This window comes from Chiloscyllium plagiosum, unplaced genomic scaffold (genome assembly GCF_037043375.1).
Source record: "Chiloscyllium plagiosum isolate Xiang-an unplaced genomic scaffold, Cpla_swu_hap1 HiC_scaffold_7, whole genome shotgun sequence".
Classification (NCBI taxonomy): domain Eukaryota; kingdom Metazoa; phylum Chordata; class Chondrichthyes; order Orectolobiformes; family Hemiscylliidae; genus Chiloscyllium; species Chiloscyllium plagiosum.
The window spans coordinates 51593496-51618072 of record NW_028270145.1 but is presented as its reverse complement, the minus strand read 5'-3'; the positions used below and the strand labels follow the sequence as shown (position 1 = coordinate 51618072).

The window sequence follows — 24577 nt, the reverse complement described above, 5'->3', positions numbered from 1 at the left end:
GTGACCACAATTCTGTAAGTTTTAGAATACTCGTAGGTAAAGATGAGAGTGGTCCTAAGGGAAGAGTACTAAACTGGGCCAAGGCCAATTATATCAAAATTAGGCAGGAGCTTGGAAATGTGGATTGGACACAGCTATTTGAAGGGAAGTCCACATTTGATATGTGGGAGGCTTTCATAGGTTAAAGATAGTGCAGGATCGGCATGTCCCGTTAAAGGCAAAGGACAGGAAAGGCAAAGGACAGGAAGGGCAAGATTCGTGAACCGTGGACAACAGGAGAAATTGTACGAGTAGCCAAGAGGAAAAGGGAAGTGTACATAAGGTCTAGGCAGCTAAGAAGAGAACGGGCCCTGGAGGAATATCGGAAGAGTAGGACAAGTCTTAAACGAGGAATCAAGCGGGCTAAAAGGGCTCATGAATAGCTTTAGCGAGCAGAATTAAGGAGAATCCCAAAGCATTTTATTCTCATAAAAGAAGCAAGCGGGTAACTAGAGAAAGGATTGGTCCACTAAAGGATAATGAAGGAAGGCTGTGTGTCGAAGCTGAGAGAATGGGTGAGATTCTGAATGATAACTTTGAATCAGTGTTCACTGAGGAGAGGAACATAATAAATCTTGAAATTAGAGATAGAAGTTTGATTGGTCTGGATTACGTTGGCAGAAGTAGGGAAGATGTGTTGGGTAGGCTAGAGGTTATTAAGGCGGACAAGTCCCCAGGACCGGATGGGATCAATCCCAGGTTGCTGAGGGAGGCGAGAGAGAAAATAGCTGGGCCCTGACAGATGTCTTTGCAGCATCCGTAAATACAGGTGAGGTGCCGGAGGACTGGAAGTTTGCTCATGTTGTCCTCCTGAATAAGGAGGGTAGTAGGGATATTCCGGGTAACTACAGACCAGTGAGCCTGACGTCGGTGGTGGGAAAGTTGCTGGAGAGGGTACTGAGGGATAGGATCTATTTATATTTAGAAAAGAATGGGCTGATCAGTGATAGGCAACATGGTTTTGTGCGGGGGAGATCGTGCCTTACCAACTTAATGGAGTTCTTCGAGGAAGTGACCAAGTTGATGGATGAAGGAAGGGCTGCTGATGTCATATACATGGACTTTAATAAGGCGTTTGATAAGGTTCCCCATGGTAGATTAATGGAGAAATGAAGTCACATGGGGTGCAGGGTGTTCTAGCTAGGTGGATAAAGAACTGGTTGAGCAACAGGAGACAGAGAGTAGTAGTTGAAGGGAGTTTCTCGAAATGGAGAAAGATGACCAGTGGTGTTCCACAGGGGTCAGTGTTGGGGCCACTGTTGTTTGTAATATACATAAATGATCTGGAAGAGGGCACTGTTGGTATGATCAGCAAGTGTGCAGATGACACGAAGATTGGTGGAGTAGCAGAAAGCATAAGGGACTGTCAAAGAATACAGGAGGATATAGATAGACTAGAGAGTTGGGCAGAGAAGTGGCACATGGATTTCAATCGAGACCGAATTATACAATGAACGGAAGAGCCTTGGGAAAAGTTGATGGGCAGAGAGATCTGAGAGTGCAGGTCCATTGTACCCTGAAGTTTGCTGCACAGGTGGATAAAGTGGTCAAGAAGGCATATAGTATGCTTGCCTTCATTGGACGGGGTATTGAGTATAAGAGCTGGCAAGTCATGTTAAAATTGTACAAGACATTGGTTCGGCCGCATTTAGAATTCTGTGTACAGTTCTGGTTGCCACATAGAGTCATAGAGATGTACAGCATGGAAACAAACCCTTCTGTCCAACCAGTCCATGTTGACCAGATATCCCAACCCAATCTAGTCCCACCTGCCAGCACCCGGCCTATATCCCTCCAAACCCTTCCTATTCATATACCCATCCAAATGCCTCTTAAATGTTGCAATTGTATCAGCCTCCACCACTTCCTCTGGCAGCTCATTCCATACACATACCACCCTCTGTGTGAAAAGGTTGCCCCTTAGGTTTCTTTTATATCTTTCCCCTCTCACCCTAAACCTATGCCCTCTAGTTCTGGACTCACCGACCCCAGGGAAAAGAATTTGTCTATTTACCCTAGCCATGCCCCTCATAATTTTGTAAACCTCTATAAGGTCACCCTTCCGCCTCCGATGCTCCAGGGAAAACAGCTCCAGCCTCTTCATTACCAAAAGGGTGTGGATGCTTTGGAGAGTGTGCAGAGAAGGTTTACAAGGATGTTGCGTGCTATGGTAGGTGCTAGCTATAAAGAGAGGCTGAGTAGGTTAGGTTTATTTTCATTAGAAAAAAGGAGATTGAAGGGGACCTGATTGAGGTTTACAAAATCATTAAGGGTATGGACAGGATAGATAGCGGTAAGCTTTTTCCCAGGGTGAAGGATTCCATAACGAGAGGTCATGCTTTCAATGTGAGAGGTGGAAAGTTTAAGGGGGATACACGTGACTAGTACTTCACACAGAGGGTGATGGAAGTCTGGAACGCGTTGCCAGCAGAGGTAGTAGAGGCAGGCATGGTAGATTAATTTAAGATGCGTTTGGACAGATGCATGAGTAAGTGGGGAGCAGAGGGATACAGATGCTTAGGAATTGACCGACAGGTTTAGACAGCACATTTGGATCGGCTCAGGCTTGGAGGGCCGAAGGGCCTATTCCTGGGCTGTAAATTTTCTTTGTTCTTGTTCTTTGACCCCACCAGTCTCCGCATCCAACGCACCTTCCTTAAACATTTCTGCCGACTCTTTCTAGACCCCACCATCAAGGACATCTTCCTCTCTCCACCCCTCTCTGCCTTCTGCATGGACTGTATTCCTGATGAAGAGCATTTGCCCGAAACTTCAATTTTACTGCTCCTCAGATGCTGCCTGAACTGCTGTGCTTTTCCAGCACCACTCTAATCTCGACTCTGGTTTCCAGCAACTGCAGCCCTTGTTTTACCTTCTGCAAGGACTGTTCTCTTCACCAATCCTTAGTTTGCACCACTCTCCCTACCAACCCCCCCCAAAACCCCAGGGACCTTCCCCTCCAACCAGAAAAGATGCAAAACCTGCCAGTACACCACCCCCCTCACCTCCATCCAGGGCACGAAACAGTCCTTCCAGGTGAGACCAAGGTTCACCTGCCTGTCCTCCAACCTAGTTTACTCTATCTGGTCTACATTGGGGAGACCAAACGTAAGCTAAGGGAACGCTTCGCAGAGCATCTCAGCCGGGCCCGCAGGAGCCAACTGTACCTCCCAATCACTGCCCATTTTAATTCCACTTCCCACTCCCTTTCCAACATGTCCATCCTTGGCCTCCTCCATTGCCACAACAAATCAAACCGCAAATTGAAAGAACAACATCTCATCTTCTGCTTGGGCAGCATACAGCCCGGAGGAGTGAACACCGAGTTGTCCAATTTCAAATAACCTCCCTTTCCATCACCCGATTCCCTTCTTAGACCCTCCCCCTCCCATCTATCCCTCCCTTCCATTCCTCCCTGCCACCTACTAGATTCATTCCACCCATTGACCAACCAGGTCATACCCTCTATCTGTATATACCTATCCCTTCCTTGCCACGCTGCACCACCCCCACCTCCTTTATCTGTATCTCCCCTTCCACCCACCCCCAGTACTGAAAAAGGGTTACACCTCCTAATGCTGCCTGGCTTGCTGTGTTCTCCCAGTCTCCTGTTTGTCTACTTTGGATTCCAGTATCTGCAGTTTTTTTGTCTCCAGCAGAGAGTTATTGGAGTAATGTCCTTGTGTATATTTAAGGCTGAGATAGATATATTCTTGCTCAGTAGAGGAATCAATGGTCATGGGGAAAGAACAGGCAAGTAGACGTGAGGAGCGTCGGATCAGCCATGATTCTACTGAATGGTGGAGCAAGTTTGAAGGGCCGAACAGCCGCCTTTATTTCTTACAGTCTCAGGACTTACCTCGGGAGTCGGGCCTCCATTTTGCCAGAGTGGCGAGGAGAGAAGGAGTGGTGAAGCGAGGGCTGCTGGGAAGGGTGCGTTTTCCCGCATTAAAAGGGAATTACCTCGGGAATCGGGCCTCCATTTTGCCAGAGCAGCGAGGAGGGAAGGAATGGTGAAGCGAGGGCTGCCGGGAAGGGTGAGTCTTCCCGCATTAAAAGGGACTTACTTCGGGAATCGGGCCTCCATTTTGCCAGAGCGGCGAGGAGGGAAGGAATGGTGAAGTGAGGGCTGCTGGGAAGGGTGAATTTTCCCGCAGTAAAAGGGACTTATCTCGGGAATCAGATCTATTTGCCGAGAGGTGCGAGGGAGAAGTGAAGGATTTCTGGGAAGTCATATAATTGTGTGCTTGCGTTACCCGAAACACTACTCGGGTAGTGTCTTCCACCCATCCTCCTCCTCTAACAAAATAAAAGGACCTGTGCGCCTGATTGGTAAAGTAACGAGTTTTATTTTATTCCTTATTTTTTCAACAGTCTCTTTGGGAATTTAGAATAGTGGGAATGGAGATTAGGGCAGTTGTATGTTCCTCCTGCAGAATGTGGGAGGTAAGGGTCACCACTAGTGTCCCTGCTGACTATATCTGCGGGAAGTGAACCCAACTCCAGCTCATCGAAAGCCGCGTTAGGGGACTGGAGCTGGAACTGGATGAACTTCGGATCATTCAGGAGGCAGAGGGGGTTATTGAGAGGAGTTACAGGGAGGTAGTCACTCCTAAGGTACAAGAAAAAGGCAAATGGGTTACAGTCAGGGGACGGAAAGGGAACCGGCAGGCAGTGCAGGGATCCCCTGTGGCCATTCCCTTCAACAATAAGTATACCGTTTTGGATATTGTTGGGGACAACAACTTACCAGGAGTAAGCAGTGGGGTACAGGACTCTGGCACAGAGTCTGTCCCTGCTGCTCAGAAGGGAAAGGGGAAGAGGAGCAGAGCAGTAGTCATTGGGGATTCCATAGTAAGGGGGACAGATATGAGGTTCTGTGGGGATGAGAGAGACTCACGGTTGGTGTGTTGCCTCCCAAGTGCCAGGGTTCGTGATGCCTCTGATCGTGCTTTTGGGATCCTTAAGGGGGAAGGGGAGCAGCCCCAAGCCGTGGTCCACATAGGCACCAATGACATAGGTAGGAAGAGAGATGGGGATTTAAGGCAGAAATTCAGAGAGCTAGGATGGAAGCTTAGAGCTAGGACGAACAGAGCTGTTGTCTCTGGTTTGTTGCCCGTGCTACGTGCTAGTGAGGCAAGGAATAGGGAGAGAGAGGAGTTGAACACGTGGCTACAGGGATGGTGCAGGAGGGAGGGTTTTGGATTCTTGGATAATTGGGGCTCTTTCTGGGTTAGGTGGGACCTCTACAAGCAGGATGGTCTTCATCTGAACCAGAGGGATACCAATATCCTGGGGGGGGGGGGGGGAAATTCGCTAAGGCTATTGGGGTGGGTTTAAACTAATCCAGCAGGGAACCAAAATTGTAGTTCGAGTATAGAAAAGGTTGAGAGTAGTGAGGTCCAAAATCAAATTTCAGGGATGCAAGATGGCACCGGCAAGCAAGAAGTTGGCTTGAAGTGTGTCTACTTCATCGCCAGGAGCATCCGGAATAAGATGGGTGAACTTGCAGCATGGGTTGGTACCTGGGACTTCGATGTTGTGGCCATTTTGGAGACATGGATAGAGCAGGGACAGGAATGGTTGTTGCAGGTTCCAGGATTTAGATGTTTCAGTAAGAACAGAGAAGATGGTAAAAGAGGGGGAGGTGTGGCATTGTTGGTCAAGGACAGTATTACAGTTGCAGAAAGGATGTTTGGGGACTTGTCAACTGAGATCGTATGGGCTGAAGTTAGAAACAGGAAAGGAGAGGTCACCCTGTTGGGAGTTTTCTATAGGCCTCCGAATAGTTCCAGAGGTGTAGAGGAAAGGATAGCAAAGATGATTCTCGATAGGAGTAAGAGAGACAGGGTAGTTGTCATGGGGGACTTCAACTTTCCAAATATTGACTGGGAACACCATAGTACGAGTACTATAGATGGGTCAGTTTTTGTCCAGTGTGTGCTGGAGGGCTTCCTGACACAGTATGTAGACAGGCCAACAAGGGGCGAAGCCACATTAGATTTGGTACTGGGTAATGAGCCCAGCCAGGTGTTAGACTTGGAAGTAGGTGAGCACTTTGGTGATAGCGATCACAATTCTGTTAAGTTTACCTTAGTGATAGAAAGGGATAGGTGTATACCACTGGGCAAGAGTTACAGCTGGGGGAAAGGCAATTACGACGCGATTAGGCAAGAGTTAGGAAGCATAGGATGGGGAAGAAAACTACAGGGGATAGGCACATTAGAAATGTGGAGCTTATTCAAGGAAAAGCTACTGTGTGTCCTAGATAAGTATGTATCTGTCAGGCAGGGAGGAAGCTGTAGAGCACGGGAGCCGTGGTTTACGAAGGAAGTGGAATCTCTGGTCAAGAGGAAGAAGAAGGCTTATGTTAGGATGAGATGTGAAGGCTCAGTTAGGGCGCTTGAGGGTTCCAAGATAGCCAGGAAAGACCTAAAGAGAGAGCTCAGAAGAGCCAGGAGGAGACATGAGAAGTTGTTGGCGGATAGGATCATGGTAAACCCTAAGGCTTTCTATAGGTATTTAAGGAATAAAAGAATGACAAGAGTAAGATTAGGGCCAATCAAGGATAGTAGTGGGAAGTTGTGTGTGGAGTCAGAGGAGATAGGGGAAGTACTAAATGATTATTTTTCAACAGTATTCACTCTAGAAAACGACAACGTTGTCGAGGAGATTACTGAGATACAGGCTACGAGACGAGGTGGGATTGAGGTTCACAAGGAAGAGGTATTAGAAATCCTGCAGTGTGTAAACAGATAAGTCCCCTGGGCCTAGGATCCTCTGGGAAGCCAAGGAGGAGATTGCCAAGCCTTTAGCATTGATCTTTAAATTGTCATTGTTACAGGAATAGTGTCAGAAGACTGGAGGATAGCAAATGTGGTTCCCCTGTTCAAGAAGGGGAGTAGAGACAATCCTGGTAATTATAGACCAGTGAGCCTTACTTCAGTTGTTGGTAAAGTGTTGGAAAAGGTTATAAGAGAGAGGATTTATAATCATCTAGAAAATAATACTTTGATTAGGGATAGTCAGCACGGTTTTGTGAAGGGTAGGTCGTGCCTCACAAACCTTATTGAGTTCTTTGAGAAGGTGACCAAACAGATAGATGAGAGTAAACCGGTTGATGTGGTGTATATGGATTTTGGCAAGGCATTCGATAAGGTTCCCCACAGTAGGCTATTGTACAAAATGCGGAGGAATGGGATTGTGGGAGATATAGCAGTTTGGATCAGTAATTGGCTTGCTGAAAGAAGACAGAGGGTGGTGGTTGATGGGAAATGTTCATCCTGGAGTCCAGTTACTAGTGGTGTACCGCAAGGGTCGGTGTTGGGTCCACTGCTGTTCGTCATTTTTATAAACGACCTGGATGAGGGTGTAGAAGGGTGGGTTAGTAAATTTGCAGACAACACTAAGGTCGGTGGAGTTGTAGTTAGTGACGAAGGATGTTGTAGATTACAGAGAGACATAGATAAGCTGCAGAGCTGGGCTGCGAGGTGGAAAATGGAGTTTAATGCAGACAAGTGTGAGATGATTCACTTTAGACGGAGTAACCGGAATGCAAAGTACTGGGCTAATGGTAAGATTCTTGGTAGTGTAGATGAGCAGAGAGATCTTGGTGTCCAGGTACACAGATCCTTGAAAGTTGCCACCCAAGTTGACAGGGTTGTTAAGAAGGCATACAGTGTTTTAGCTTTTATTAATAGAGGGATCGAGTTCCGGAACAATGAGGTTATGCTACAGCTGTACAAAACTCTAGTGCGGCCACACTTGGAGTATTGTGTACAGTTCTGGTCACCGCATTATAAGAAGGATATGGAAGCTTTGGAAAGGGTGTCGAGGAGATTTACTAGGATATTGCCTGGTATGGAGGGAAGGTCTTACGAGGAAAGGCTGAGGGACTTGAGGCTGTTTTCGTTAGAGAGAAGAAGGTTGAGAGGTGACTTAATAGGGACATATAAGATAATCAGAAGGTTAGATAGGGTGGACAGGGAGAGCCTTTTTCCAAGAATGGTGACGGCGAGCACGAGGGGGCATAGCTTTAAATTGAGGGGTGATAGATATAGGACAGATGTCAGAGGTAGTTTCTTTACTCAGAGAGTAGTAAGGGTATGGAATGCTTTGGCTGCAACGGTAGTAGATTCGCCAACTTTAAGTACAGTTAAGTCGTCATTGGACAAGCATATGGATGTACATGGAATAGTGTAGGTTAGATGGGCTTCAGATTGGTATGACAGGACGGCGCAACATCGAGAGCCAAAGGGCCTGTACTGCGCTATAATGTTCTATGAGTTGGGGAAGGTGAAATGAATTTAAGGAATCATTTTTCAAAGTGCACACAAGACTTGCCTTGGTGATGGAGGTTGGTATTGGGACCATTCACGTCTTTAAGGAAGAAACAGAGAGCTTTCAAACCATCCTGATAGGGGACAGACATGAAGCAAGATTGCATATCCTGTTAAGAGGAGGCAGCTAGGGCCAGAAAAATGTAAACTGTGGACCAATGGAAAAGTCAGAATAATCTCAAATGGAAGCAACTAACAGACGGACAACAAAATAGAATCAAGCTAGAAGAAAATCATTCAGTGGACTGGAACAAGTTGAAATGATAGTCAATCCAGGCCAGCCCTGTTCCATTATTTGTTGAAGTAGATATTTTTAAAGTGCAGAGGAGTTTCGATAGGCAAAATGGCCCAATGATACGAACTCAAATTCATATATATAAAATTGTGATAAAGATGGTGAAAAACATAGAGACTCATGGAAAAGCAGTTGGGTAACAAATTTTTCAATGTGGAGAAATGTGAAGTACTACATTTTAAAAGAAGAATAATGGTAAGGAGGTATGCCTTAAACGGTTAGATTTTAAATAGAACAATAGAAACATCATAGCGTGAAGGTACAACAATACAAATAAAATCATTAAAAGGCAAAAACAATTTTGTTTTTAAAACGTATAGAATATGAAAGCAAGAGGTAGTGTTAAACTTTAATATTAAAGGTGATGGTGAGTTGTCTTCTTGAACCAGTACAGTTCATGATGGGTAGGAACACCCACACTGCTGTTAGGATAGGAGTTCCAGGATATTAACCGAGTGACAGTGAAGGAATGTCAATATAGTTCCATGTCAGGACAGTGTACGGCTTGTACAGGATGGTATGATCATGTATCTCCATCTCTTGTCCTAAAGCTGATAGAGGTTGCAGCTTTAGAAGGTGGTGTTGAAGTAGCCAAGGAGAGCTGCCACAATTCAACTGCAGATGGTATATACTGCTGCCACTGAGTGACATTGATGGAAGATACAAACATTTATGGTGAAGGATACTTTGTCCTGTATGGCTCTGGGCTTCTTGCATTGGAGCTGAACTCATCCAGACAAATGGAAATTATTCTATCATACAATGACTTGCAGTCTAAACAATGGACAGGCTTTGCTGAATTAGGATTTGAATTACTTGGCACAGAATTCCTAGTGGAGAAAGTGAGGTCTGCAGATGCTGGAGGTCAGAGCTGAAAATGTGTTGCTGGAAAAGCGCAGCAGGTCAGGCAGCATCCAGGGAACAGGAGAATCGACGTTTCGGGCATAAGCCCTTCTTCAGGAAGAAGGGCTTATGCCCTTCCTGAAGAAGGGCTTATGCCTGAAACGTCGATTCTCCTGTTCCCTGGATGCTGCCTGACCTGCTGCGCTTTTCCAGCAACACATTTTCAGCACAGAATTCCTAGTCTCTAACCTGCTCTTGTAGCCACAGTATTTAAATGGCTAATCTAATTCAGTTTTTGGTTAATGATAACTTTCAGAATGTTCATAGTGGGGGATTCAGTGATGATAATGCCATTTAATCTCAATGAATTATTTCAAGTTACACCTCTTTCTTACAAATTGATTGTTAAGCAGGAAATAGTTTTCCTTGCAGAGTAAAATCTTTCCCAATTTTGAACATCTCTATCAGACAGACTTCCAATGCTCTAACAAAATGAATTGTTTGCAGTTAAACCTCTGTTTAATGAGGCTTTATGTTTGTACTTTGGAATCTTCCAAACAGATACATAATAAATAATGCAGGTAGCTGTGTATATGGAAAGGTATTTTGGGAACCACAAATACGAAAACCCAAGGAGAAAAATTAAATCACAATTCATGGTTCTTGTATATGCACCTACCAACATCTTCATTGTTTCTGATATCTTAAGTAATGAACAATTATTTCAAATGTGGGTATTTGCTTCTGCAGAGGTACAATGGTGCTGTCAGTCTAGTCATGGCTTTAAATGAAAGGTGCTGCGGCATGTTGCTGATATTGCTCTATTCTTGCAGTAAATATCACTCATGTTGTGCAGAAGCCTGAACTTTGTAAGATGTCAAACAAGATAAATGGCTTACTTTATGTCCGCTTTAGATTACACTGTTAAGTTGGAGTGCCCTACCAGACTATTGTATACAGAAGGCTAGTTGTCAATGGGAGCATTATAAATGTAACATTTGAACATTTTGTTCCTAGCAAATAAAACAATTTCTATCTATGTTGAAGCATAATATCTATGAATAAGAAATTACCATGTGCACATCGTATTCCATATTAATGTTGGTATTTCAGAATAAAAGTAAGTTATTTCAAGGAATTGGTTTGAGCTTTCATAACTAACTTTGCTATAATATCTTCAGTTATGATCAAGTTAGGAACATTAAAAATATATCTAGAGTAAAAAAATGAAGATATTTGATTCAAAAAACAAATCACTGAATAAAGGTCCCATATAATTACCTTAAAATTAAAAGAGCACAAAAAATGTGGAGATATATTTTGAACAGCAAAGTACCTGCACATTTCACGCCTTGAGCAATCAGACCCCACATAAAATTGGCGCAGTACTCACACCAGTGAGGCCCTCGGAATGTATGAACCTGTAGTGTATCAGCCACATTAGAGAAATACGATCATGCAACAAAATTAAGAGCTTTAATGAATAGTTTAACACCACCAATTATTCAAGAAAATTGTTTGATTAAAATGCATAATTTTAATAGAACTGAAGAGCAGAAAAAATCTTAAAATAATGGTGGTTGTATAAGGTTGCAAGTGGTTATATAAAATTCAACTGATCTTAATTTTTCTTTTAATTGTTTTTGTTACCAATTTTAAAACATTGAAAGACAAAAGCAAATTATGTGGTCATTGAGTGCATTTTTGTCTTTTTAAAAATGTCTTTCATGGGGCATGAGTGTCACTAGATAGCCTACAATTTGTTCCACTTCCCTAAATGCCTGAGAGAAGGTGGTGGTGCCTTCTTCAGTCAATGGGGTGAAGGTACCTCCATAGCGCTGTTAGAGAGAGAATGACAAAATTTTGACCCAGAGACACAGAAGGACTTGCGTTTCTATTCCATGTCAGTATACAGTAGTCTGTACCTTGGAAGGGAACTTGAAGGAAGTGGTGTCCCCATGTTTCTGCTACCCTTGTCCTTCAAGCTGGCAGCTCTTGTGTGATTACACTGTGTTGTTAAGCGACCCTGTAGCTGCAGTACATTTTGTTGATGGTACTCTCAACTTCCACAGTGTGTTAGTGGTGGAGGAACAAAATTGTGAACGGTGTACCAGTCAAGCGGGGCTGCTTTGTCCTGGATGTAACTGAACTTCTCAAATGTTGTTGGAGCTGCATTCATCCAGGCTAGTGGACAGTATTCCACCTCACTTCTGAATTCTGCCTGGTAGATGGTGGACATACTTTGGGAGTCAGGGGTTGACTTACCATGGAATTCTCAGAGCCTGGCAACTTTTGTAGGCACAGTATTTAAATAGCTGACCCAGTTCAGTTTCTGGTCAATAGAAACCCCTTGGATATTGAGCGTAGGGGATTTAACCATAGTAATGCCATTGAATGTCATGGAGACATGGTTCATAATATCACATATTATGTAATATACTAAATGGAGAGCAATGTCTGTAGGTGGCAACACGAGTGGAGATGTATTACCATGGCAACTATCAGTGATGTTACTGCAGTGGTATTAGCATTTTAAAATATTCAGGAACATAACGGAGTATTTTAATTAAACAGTTTTCCATCAAAAAAACAAAATAAAAGCATAAATCTAACAATTATTTAAAAATCACACATGCAGTTTGTAAAGAACCCAGAACTTTACATTAATACAAATTAATATGCGTGACTGAAGTTTTTTTATTCCTAAATTGTTTTAAACTGGATTTTTAAAGAGAGGAAAAATATGACATGAATTTTATTGGCATAGGAATTTGCAACACATTTTATTGCAGAAAAACTGGCTAACGTTTTCCTTTTTTGTGATGTAAATGAGTAAATTATTAGGAATAAACTGTTTTAACTATATAGTTATATTTTCCGTATATTGTGAAAGAGCACACACTCATGAATAATATTAAATTTCTAGGTACCAACATCCATTGTGTGCTTTATTCCTATCGAATAAAACAGCATTTACTCTGATCTCTAAAAACATGCTATGTCAACCAAACTGTATTTGGATAACATTGACATTTCATGTATAAATGAAATCAAGCAGGTTACTGAATCAGCTGATGAAATGTAAGTTAAATATGATAAAATAAAATTATGTGGAGGTTCTCAAGTGGAAAGAAACAATATTATATTTTTGTTCATTAAATCAAAAAACCTAAGTACACAATGTATGATTACTGTCAGAAAGTAAAGTAGTTCCTTCCTCCAACAAAATCATAGGACCTCCAAAGCAGCTTTTGAGTGTAACAAACAAACAATGATTCCTGCAAATAATTTCTAATGGAACGTATGGTTATAAATATTTAGTAACAGTCTTCAACAAGCAATGATTAAGGCACAACATACTGTACTACTCCTTCACTATGAGTGCTGGTTAGAAGTCTAAGCCAATATAAAATTAAAAATTAAAAATGGAATTATACTAGTTATGTCATGAATCTATTCACATCTATTCCATTGGCAAAGGAATAAAATTCTATGAAAACACATACTTTTTTGGGGACGTTTCTATTTACAAACTGGTAGGAAGGTTTCAAAACATAAAATACTGGAAATAGGATATTTTACTCATGAGTGATTTCAGTTAGTTCTACACTTTTCAAAACAATTATCTCAATAGCAAATGAAGGTTTCACTAGAAAAAAGATTGATGTAAGTCTGATGCTAGTACCAGTCGAGACAACCCAAACTCTGGGACTCAAGACAGGTTATGAATATCAAAAAGATTCATATTTGTTTAGGTGAGAAAAATGTAGCTGTGATTTTAAGTGAGGATCAAATGCTACATAAAATTAATTTTATACAGCTAATGCATTCTTTCAAAGAACTGACAAAATGCAGGTTTTACTATCACTAAAACTATGTTATTCTTTATATATGAAAGGGGAAAAGCTCTTTATGTTTTTGATTGTTAATTTCATGAATAATTTAACCATTGAAGGAAATCTTTGTTTGAAGTTTAAAACATATATGGACTAATTATTTTTTAATAATAATGCAAATTTAGCTACATAATAATATAAGCAAGTTTGAGTGAAACAGTTTTGTTAATAATTATTTGGTTGTACACTGGGAAAAAAATCCAACAAATTCATGATAACAATTGGAATTTAAGTTCATAATAACAACTCTACTATACAATGGCTATTATTTATAAAATATATGTGAACTGATAGCTAAAATATATGTTTGAAAATCTATACATCTGTTCATTGCTGAGTATAACAAATTCAATTCCTTACCTTAAAATTATGTACTTTTTCATATTTTGGAATCCTTTCATTTTCCTTCAGAGTGGCTCTTCGAACAAGTGAAGTCAACTGTGAATAAGCAAACAGTTTTAGTGGTTGCCACAGGGATGTAGCTGCTTTCTGGGGTGCCATTCTCATTCCTAGAGCTGCTACCAAAACATCTTGCTGATGGTTCTCTTCCTTAGACTCACGAATTAGGAATTTGTAAGGTTTTCGACCTGACCAACACTCCCTAGAAGGCATTTGCTTGTACTTGGCAATTTTTATGACCAAACTGAAATAATAACTAATTAAAATAACAAATTAACTACAACAGATCAATGAAGAGACCTAGACTATGTTCTACTTAAATGGAACACATATGTCATATAATTTTCTAAAGGTAACTTAAAGTAGTCAAACTTTCATTATTTATATCTATAACAGATCTCTACATACAATTCCTTCTAAAATACAAGGCAAATTGAAAAATAAGCTTGCATGTGATTTGAAGTATATTCCTTTTAACAGATAAAATATCCAAGTCAGTCCATCCACTTAGCAACTCATTTCCAAATGGGATTTAAAAGCAGAGTGGGTCAAGCTTTAGCACCCATTTTCCCTGCATTTTTCAGATGGTCTCCTGAATTAGAGATGCTCCAAGTCGTGTCTTCAACCAGTTTGCGGATACTAAGCTCCTGACAACCTTATTCTTGTGGGGTGGGGGAGGGGGTGGGGGCTGGGTTTTGGCAGGCACAGTGGATTAGTCAGGTCACATTAAGAACTCAGCCAGCCAATAGTAAATCCCTGGCACTGATCCATTGTTCCTGAGGACTGTGTGCTTTCATCACGTTAGATTAAAATAACAACCGTCAGTAGGAATAATGAGTAATAAATGAGTCATGCATCATTAAAACACAATACACGTTAACTATATTTTAAATGAATCTCTCACAAATTTTGGATTCCTTTCCTATATTCAGTATTGAAAATATTTTATAACATTATTTATTGAAATGTTGAACACGTTTTCAGTTACACAGACAATTATATCAGGTTACTATCCTAAATTATTGCTTCTTGTGAACAGAAACAAAACAGAACCATGATTTAGTCTATATTTTCATATTCATGAATATATTCAAATTAGAAATGTATTACACATTTCAAACTGGAATATACTCAGGGGGCTTTTCTCCAGAAACAGGATTAGTTATTGGAGAAATGACTCATTTTAATAACCAAATCAAATAAGATTAAGATATTCCATTTATCTGAATCTTTAGAAAGCTGTTGGTTTGTCAGAGTCTTCATTTATCATAAACTTACATTTTTTGGTTATATATATTTTTGTTGAGACAATAATTAGAACACTTGTGGGTATGGTAAATCAATAGCATTAATTACATTAAAATATAAATTACTTGAAATATAGAATAAATGCTGACTTGAAAGGCTTCTTTGATATTTTGACAGTTTGCATTGATATTTGCTTTCAACGTATAAATAATTCTAGTTGTTTGTGCCAAAGAAAAGGCTTTTCACATCCTGAAGGCTACTGCCAGGAACAATGCTATGACCAAAAACAAACATGCAGAGATCTGGGCAGATGTTCCATGTAGACACTGTGACCAAGCACAAATTGTGCTGGCACCTCATCATCATGTGTGAGGCATACAGTCAACACACTGCTAGTAAGGTGCATTGTCAGTGTAGGACTACAACAGTGTGGGATTGCAGTGGAGTGAGACAAAGGGCAAATGAGTTACTGACCACTATTGATAATTTGATTCAAAGTGGAAATTCAGTGCAAAGGGAACAGAGATGCTTTAACCAGGGTATACTGAAATAAACCCTCCAGTGTAAGAGTTAAGTGGGAAAGGATAAAAGGGATGGACCAGGGTCAAAGTGATGCTACAAACCATTGTGTGGCATGATAGCAGGAAAAACTGATTGGTGAGTGAGACTGGTAAATGTTTAGATTTCCACTGTTTTTCTTCTTTAGATTATTAAATTGATACTGGAGATTTTATTTCTTGTTACTTTATAAAAACCATATATCAGTACAATGAAGTTTAAAGAGCTGGGAATCTTGAACAAATAATTTTGTAAATTAAATCCATGATAGTGATGGCAGGATGTGTGATATTTTGCTGCTGAAATATGTGGAAGCTGCTGGACACTAATGTGATCCAAAGCAAACACATCTGTAGTAAATGTTTGCAGCTTGAGGAACTTCACATCTGAGTTGAGGAGCTAACTTCTGAGGTGCAGATATTGTGCCAAATCAAGGAAGGAGAATGTAACCTGGACTTTGCTCCTGAGGGCCTTGAGATTAGGTAATTGAAATTGGTCTGTGGTCAGGGATAAGAGGGTGTGACTGGAAGTGAGGCAAGTTTGAGGGCCCAAAGGTTGCATTTGAGGAGTCTCTGCCTGTGCAGTGGTCGAACGTAAAAGATTTTAGTGAACTCTGTAGGTGAGAGTGCAGACTGCAGTGAGGATGAGCAAAGTGACAGTGGGACCTTGGTAATTCAAGTGAGGGCAGGAAATAGGAATGTACTTGTAGTGGAGGACAGTATAATAAGGGGGATAGATACTGGTCTTTGCAGCAATGAGCAGGATTCCTCAAGTCTGTATTACATGCCTATAACTAGGGTTAAGGACATCTGAGTAATAGTTATTCAATTTATCTCCTCTCCCCTTTTTTCCCTTGACTTCATACTTCTGAAAAACTATTAGTATCTTCTACCACAAAGACGAATGCAAAGTATTTATCCAATTCCTTTTCTATTCCCGGGTTCTTCATTTTAGCTTCCTAGCCTCATTCTCCAAGGCACCTATAATCATTTTGGCTTCTTTCTTTTTATGTATTTTTATACATTGTCCACTGTCTTAATTTTCCATGCAACTTTACACAAAGCTTATTTTCTTCCTTTATTTTATTTCTTGGTCATTAGATTAGATTACATTACAGTGTGGAAACAGGCCCTTCGGCCCAACAAGTCCACACCGACCTGCCGAAGCGCAACCCACCCATATCCCTACATTTACCCATTACCTAACACTACGGGCAATTTAGCATAGCCAATTCACCTGGATTGTGGGAGGAAACCGGAGCACCTGGAGGAAACCCACGCAGACACGGGGAGAATGTGCAAACTCCACACAGTCAGTTGCCTGAGGCGGGAATTGAACCCAGGTCTCAGGCGCTGTGAGGCAGCAGTGCTAACCACTGTGCCACCGTGCCGCCCATCTTTCATTGGTTTTAAAACTTTCCCAATCCTTTAGTTTACCATTAATCATTGTTATACTGTATGTTTTTCTTTCAACTTTGTACTGACCTTAATTTCTCTGGTTACCCATAGTTACCTCATATCCCTAGAAATCTTCTTTCTTACTGGGATACATCTTTGCTGTGAACCATGAACTATTTTCTTAAATGTCTGCCATCGTTCCTCATTAGTCTTTGCTACCAATCTCTAATTCACTCCAGCTAGCTCTGCCCTCATTCCTTTGTAATTACCCTTATGTTTTAGGACAACTGTTTCTGACCCAGGTTTTTCCCTCTTAAACTAAATGCTAAATTCTACCATGTTATGGTATCAGATTCCTAGGGATCTTTTATTCTGACATAATTTATTAAACCCCCCACATTTCCCATCATGACATCAAAATTGGCATGATACCTGGTTGGATCCATTATTCGAAGAAACTGCCCTGAATAATATTTATGAATTCTTTCATCATAACTGCTAATCTGACTTTCCCAATCTACAAGAAAGCTAAAGTCATGCATGATTAATGTATTATGTTTTATGTTTTATTTTATATGCCCTCTTTACCTTGTGATTTATTCCCTGTGTTACTGTTTAGCTACTGTTACAGGCCTGTAGACTACTGATTACTACTATTATCATTGTCAACAATAGTGTTTTCATACCCCGGTGCACAGTGGCTCAGTGGTTAGCACTGCTGCCTCACATCACCAGGGTCCCAGGTTCAATTCCAGCCTTGGGTGACTGTCTGTGTGGAGTTTGCACATTCTCCCTGTGTCTGCGTGGGTTTCCTCCCACAGTCCAGAGATGTGCAGGTCAGGTAAATTGGCCATGCTAAATTTCCCATAGTGTTAGGTGTGTTAGTCAGAGGGAAATGGGTCTTCGGTTACTCTTCGGTGGGTTGGTGTGGACTGGTTGGGCCAAAGGCCCTGTTTCCACACTGTAGGGAATCTAATCTTTTCTGGATTCCGTATCTTCATACCCAAGAACATTTCTTGCTATCGTACATACTATCGTATGAAGGAAGCTACTCCATCACCCTTTCCTTCCTGCTTGTCATTTTAAAAAGTCACGTACCCCTGAATATTTAGTTTCCAACTCTGATTTCCTTATAGCCATGTCACCCAAATGGCTGTAAGCCATTTTCATTAAGCTCTATTTATGCCATTTATTCATTTATCTTGTTCTAAATTTTACATGCATTCAAGTAAAGATCCATTAATTTTGCCTTCTTTACCATGTTTCCCTGTTAGCTCCTTTAATTTACTATTATTCTATATTTGTACACTCTGTCCCATCCTGTCTCTCCATATTTTCTCTCTTCCAAAACCTGTGTCCTCGTAATTAGCTTAAAGCTCACTTTCCAGACCTACCTACTGCCCTAGCCTGATTCAAGTGAAGGTCAGTTTGCCTGTGGCTCAGGTAGTAATCCACATGTTGAGGCGAAAGTGAGGACTGCAGATGCTGGAGATCAGAGTCAAGATTAGAATGGTACTGGAAAAGCACAGCAGGTCAGGCAGCATCCGAGAAGCAGGAAAATCAATGTTTCAGGCAAAAGCCCTTTATCAATCAGTAATCCACATGTTATTTCCTTGGGAGCCCTACTTTTTAATTCCGATATTGTCTGATCAACCTGCTCAAACATATTATTGTACATCTCTGGAGCAGGTAGGACTTGAACTTGGGCTGAGAGATAGGGAGACTATTATTGTACCACAAGAGCTTTCTAATCAACTCTTAATTTTTCAATTATTGTCATCAGGCCTTCTTTCAATGTTGTTGCTACTAATGTGGATGCTGACAACTGAATCTATGCCCTCCTACAAAGTTCTAGGCCCAAGGAGATGTCCTTAACTCTGGCACTGGACAGCAACACAGCCTTTGGTATTCCTGCTCACAGCTGCACAGTACTCTTCTTACTTGAACAGCTTCCTTTACCATAATGCAGTGAACTGTTTGCTCATACTTTCTGCACACGCTACTTTTGCTTGCACAGCTTGCAAAACCTTGCAATTATTGGACAACTACAGGAACAGAGACTTCTCAAATGCATCCCCTGGATTCCAATACCCTGCCTCACCTACTGTTACTCTCCTGTCCCTGACTGCTTTCTGGAGCATAGTGTCTACGTAAGTTTCCCCTTCCCTGATGTGACACACTGTCAGCAACCTGGACTCCAGTTCTCAACTTGAATCTTCAGTGAAGTTCCTTGAGCTGCAAACACTTACTCTGTTCGCTCTGGGTCATCTTGGTGTCCAGCAGCTTCTAAGTTCTACAGCAGCCACACAACACCTATCCTGACATCACTGTTGTATTGCTTTAACTTATACAATAATTACACTAGTGCTCATTATGTTTTACTGTAACGATTTGTTCTTCAAAAATCACCAGCATTAATCTTATACTTAACCAGATTCTTTTTAAGGAGAGAAGAGAAACACTGGAGACCGGAAGAGCTTATATTTCTAGTGTTTAAAGAAAAAGAAAGACCATAAGATGTAGGATAGACGTAGTCCATTCAGTCATTCAATAGATGATGTCTGATCTGATAATCCTCAATTCCTTACCATTCACAATATTTCTAAGTTTTGTGTCATTCAACAAATTCTGAAATTGTACTCTACACACTCCCAAGTGTAAGCCATTAATATGTATCAAGAAAATCAGAGGTCCAAACACCAATTTCAAAGGATTCTCACTGTAAGTGATCCTCTCGTGTAAAAAACAGTGCTCCCTGTTTACTTTCATTCATCTAGTTTTGTATTACAAATCTGTAAAGTAGCATAAAGTAAGGAGGATAATCTTGAGAACAAAATAATCACAAAAGACACATTGTCAAAAAAAAAGGAAGCTATGATAAACCTGTATAAAATATGCTTCCTGCCCTACTTCAGTACTGTATACAAATTTTGTACACTTTAGGAAGAATGTGAAGACATTAAAGAGAGTGAAGAAAATACTCATATGGTCCCAGAGATGAGGACCTCCAATGGATATATTGGACAAGCTGGGATTGTTCTCCTTTGAAAAGGTTGAGAGAAGAACTAATAGAGATGCTCAAAATTATGAAGGGTCTGGACAGTATGAATAAGGAGAAATTGTTCCCACAAGTAGGAGGATTGAGAACCGCAGAACATTGTTTTAAGGTGATTGGCAAAAGAAACAATGGCAACAGGAGGGAAAATATTAACACCCCATGATTACATGAAAACATGGAAAACAAGAGAAGGAATATACTATTCTTTCAGCCTGCTTCGCCATTCAATATGATCATGGCCAATCATCCAACTCAGTACCCTATTCCTACATACTCCACCTCTCTTTGATACCTTAAGCCCCCAAGATCTATATCTAACTCCTTCTTGAAAGCATTCAATGTATTGGATTCAACAGCTTCTTGTTGCAGAGAATTCCACAAGCTTATTACTTTCTTGATGAACAAATTTCTCCTCATCTCGGTCCTAAATAGCTTATCTGATAAACTTAGACTGTGACCCCTGGTCATCGGAAACATCCTTAGTGAGGTGTTTGAGTGATTTGCCTTTGAATAAGTTCCCCATTCCATTTCAAATGAGTTCTTCCCAGTTTCTGCTGGACTATGGGAAATAAAGGTACTTCTTTTTATTTTGGGTAGTTTTTCTTAACCACAAATTTTATCAGGATAATTGCTAATATATTGTTTGGCTGCCATCTTGTAAACTAGCTAAAGACATTAAGCTCAATTTTAATTCCAGGCAAGTGTTTTGGTGGGTTGGTAAGTAGTGGTGTGAATTAGAAACTCAGATTAATAATAAAATGGTCTTGAAAAACTGACAACTAGGGGCACAACATATCCAAATGTATGATGATATTTTATGTCAGTCACAAATTACTTCAACTGTTAGAACAAATTGAATTTCAACAACCTGCTCAGTGATGCCCAGTTTGCGGTGACCACCACCTTACTCCCAAAAGCCTGTCCACCATCTACAAGGCACAAGACAGGAGTACAATGGGATACTCCCCACTTATTTGGATTAGTGCAGCCCCAACAATATTTAAGAAGTTTGACACTAACCAGCCCGCTTGATTTGCACTGCATCCACAAGTATCCACTCCCTCATTTACTGACTCTTAGTAGCAGCAGGGTGTACCATCTACAAGTTGCAATGCAGAAATTCACCAAAGATCCTCAGACAGCGCCTTCCAAACTCATGACCACTTGCGTCGAGAAGGACAAGGGCAGCAGATATATGGGAACACCACCACCTTCAAGTGCCCTTCCAAGCCACTTACCATCCTGACTTGGAAATATATCACCGTTCCTTCACTGTCACTGGGCCAAAATCCTGTAATTCCCTCCCCAATGTATCGTGGGTCAACACACAGTAGATGGACTGCAGCAGTTCAAAAAGGCAGTTCACCACCACCATCTCAAGGACAACTTGGGACAGGCAATAAATGCTGGCCAGCCAACAACACCCACATCCCACAAAATGAATAAGAAAAAAAACTCATTCAACTTGAAAGAGATAATGGCAGATTTCATAAATTTCTGGCCTTATAATAAATAAACAGAAGTTGTGACTTTTAAATTTAAGTAGTTCCAGTTCACAAATCACAACTTTACCTTTATACAACAATTATTTGCTTTAAAAATTAATTGCTTCTTTTGAATAATTAGTTGCAAACAACAAATTTAGGAAAGCAAATGTAGAGGGATTGAGGTAGATGGCAAAACTTGTCTGACAAATGGGAGGTGCTGTTTAACTGGAATAATGAAGTGATATGATTTGGGAAGGGAAATAAATAATGGATATTTTGGGAATAAATTCATGTAAGAAGCATATTTTAAAAAATCACCAGAAATTTAAGAATAGGTCACTTTAATCATTGGGATAGTGAATCCAAGTCAGGATCAAAGATGAATATCCAGAGAAATCAAACATAGTCGAAGAAATTGATAACGAATATACAGAAAGCACCGATTGTTTAGTGAAATACACATATGGTTCTAGACACTGTACTGCAATAGAAACAGCCATTATTTGCTTATTTTACTGTAATACTTTTATCCTATGCTCATGATGAGCAGACATTGTCTTCTACGAATAGAAACCTATTTTTGCAGTTGATGTATGGGTTATCACACCCAAGTTCAACAATTTAAAAAAAGTATGTACTCTTCAAGGGCACCAGAGATAGGGAACGGTGTTTCAGGCACACAGTATCAATAGAACCAAGATTATAATTGTCACCATTAATAAGCATTTTTGCTGAAAAACAGCAAGCAGCATTTCAGAGGCATACAATGGACACTGAAGAGATATTAGGAGGGGGTTACCAAATGTTTGATCCAGTAAGTGTTTTTCAAGAAGGATCTTAAAAGAGTAAAGGAAGCTGGAGAGACTTAAGATACAGGGAAATAATTTAAGAATGGGAAGCTTTGAAGGAGATTGGAAAAGCTGAGTTCAATGTTGCCATTATAGACCTGCAAAGAAGTATGCTTAAATTTTAATTAAAACTTCAAAATAATCATAGAACTGCTCTCACTCAAGTAGAATTAAACGAAGTCTGAACTTAATGAGGATTAAAAGAAAAGGAAAATTAGGAATATTCATTAATTAAAATGGGTATCAAGTTTTCATAGCTGATTGTCAACATTTTCTTAACAAAGAACATAAGGTGACTCAACAGTACTTTAATTGCCAAGAATGACCCGCAACTTTTCAAACAAAAAAGAATTAAGTCATGTAAAATAACTCAAAATTAAAAACAATCCTGAATTTAAACAGGTTTAGTAAGTGCTTCAAAGAGTTACTGGACTGCAATGTTAATTTTGTTTCTTTTCCATAGATACTGCAAGGTCTGCTGTGTTTCTCCCGCACTTCCTGCTTTTAATTTAGACCTCCATCATCCACTGTATTTTACATTTATTTGAGGTGAATTCTGTTGTTAAAAAGGACAATAATTGTTTGGCTGGTTTAAATTTTCTTTACAGAATTGAAGGTTAAAAATTACGAAGACATGAAAAAAAATGGAAATCAGGAACTAGAACCTCAACAGAGCACTTCATAATTCATTTCAAAAGTGAAAACCCTGATGACAATTTTGTGCCTGACTTTAAGGAAATAAAAAGTAAATTAATTCAGAGCAATTTGACAGGTGTTTGACAGGTGTTTTCTTCTTAGGTTTCAGTTCAAAACTCCAGAAATTGGTTTGTCAGCAATAAGCAATGTTGGGCAGCATCTTATAGTTTTGGCCCAGTGTAAAGTGCATCATCACAAGGTCCAGTGAGACTTCTTACCATATCATTCCAAATGTGCCTTATTAACTAGCCAGCCCCTGTGATATTCCTCACATCTAAGTCAATCCCTATCTTACCACACTGCCATTCCCAAAACTACTCATCACTCATCGGATATCTGTAAAAACAGCAGCATGCTTGGTGTCTGCACAACATTTGAATGGCCAATGTGCACCTGGACAAGCACTGGCAATTTGAAGCTACTCTTATGGTCAAAGATGGAGTCACAAAATGTTGGAGGATGGGTAGATGGTACCATGATTCTCTGACAGGGACTTGAGGTCCTGGTCAAAGGGGTGGTGCAAAAGAGAAGAATGGTCTTTCTGAAGGATTGGTAGAAGAGGCTGTGTGGCCTCTGGCATAATAGTCTGAGATCTCCACCCAGGCCAGTGCAGAGGAATGGCTAGCATTGTCATAAGGTGGTCAATTGACATTCTACTCTCCATAAGAGTAAGTGCTATTCTTCACTCTGCTACTTCAGACTCATTCTATCTCTACTACTGCTCCACCAATGCTTCATCTCAACCACTCTCATTATTGCCTGCAACATCTTTTTTCACTTGCTTTTCCCACATGCCTCCCAAACTATCACACCACTGACTCTACATGGCTTCTATCCTGTATCCATACTCACTTGGAATCTTTCCAACATCTACACCTTCCCTTTCAGTACAGGAGAAGACAGTCTGCAATTGGGCAGAAGTGAATCTGTTGTGTGGTGAGGTGCCTGACATTTGACTCCTCAGCCCCTTTAAGGCAGATGAAGGAGAATACTGGATTCTTATGTGAGGATGCTGAGACTTCCACAAACTAAGTAATTCTCTTCATTCCACTATAATTCTCACATTAACTGCACAGCCAGTCTCAGCAGCATCACATGACCTTTTGATAACCTTGATGGACAAGTTGGAGTCTATAAAGAGCCAGGTCCAGCATTCTCAGGGTCTGTAGGTAAGGGGCACACATAATTTTAGCCACTGGTCCTCAGGACAGAAGGCAATGACAACAAAAAGCACGCCACCTGCCACTTCTTCACAAACAGACAGAGCAGTGCCAGGAGGAACCCATTCAGAGGAGGAACTACACACATGTCCCTCAGAAGTCACCTCTCATGGCGCTTCAGAGGTTGAGATATCTCGACATCAAGATAGCCTCAACACATCTCGTCTGATTCTGTCACAAATCTCATCATAGCCCACATCACTCAGAACCATATAATATTCCACCCACTGTTTGTGACAATGTTAACCAGACCA

General features: G+C 40.7%; 1 protein-coding gene across 3 annotated transcripts in view; it reads right to left on the bottom strand.

The window, feature by feature from the left end:
- Positions 1–24577, bottom strand: part of LOC122551543 (N-chimaerin) — a 233394-nt gene that overhangs the window by 60329 nt on the left and 148488 nt on the right. For all 3 annotated transcript variants that reach the window (XM_043693573.2, XM_043693576.2, XM_087989005.1), the window contains 2 exons: positions 13773–13850; positions 10853–10937 (listed from right to left, as the gene is read on the bottom strand). In XM_043693573.2, the coding sequence (XP_043549508.1) occupies positions 10853–10937; positions 13773–13850 (163 nt within the window). The remainder of the gene's footprint in view (positions 1–10852; positions 10938–13772; positions 13851–24577) is intronic.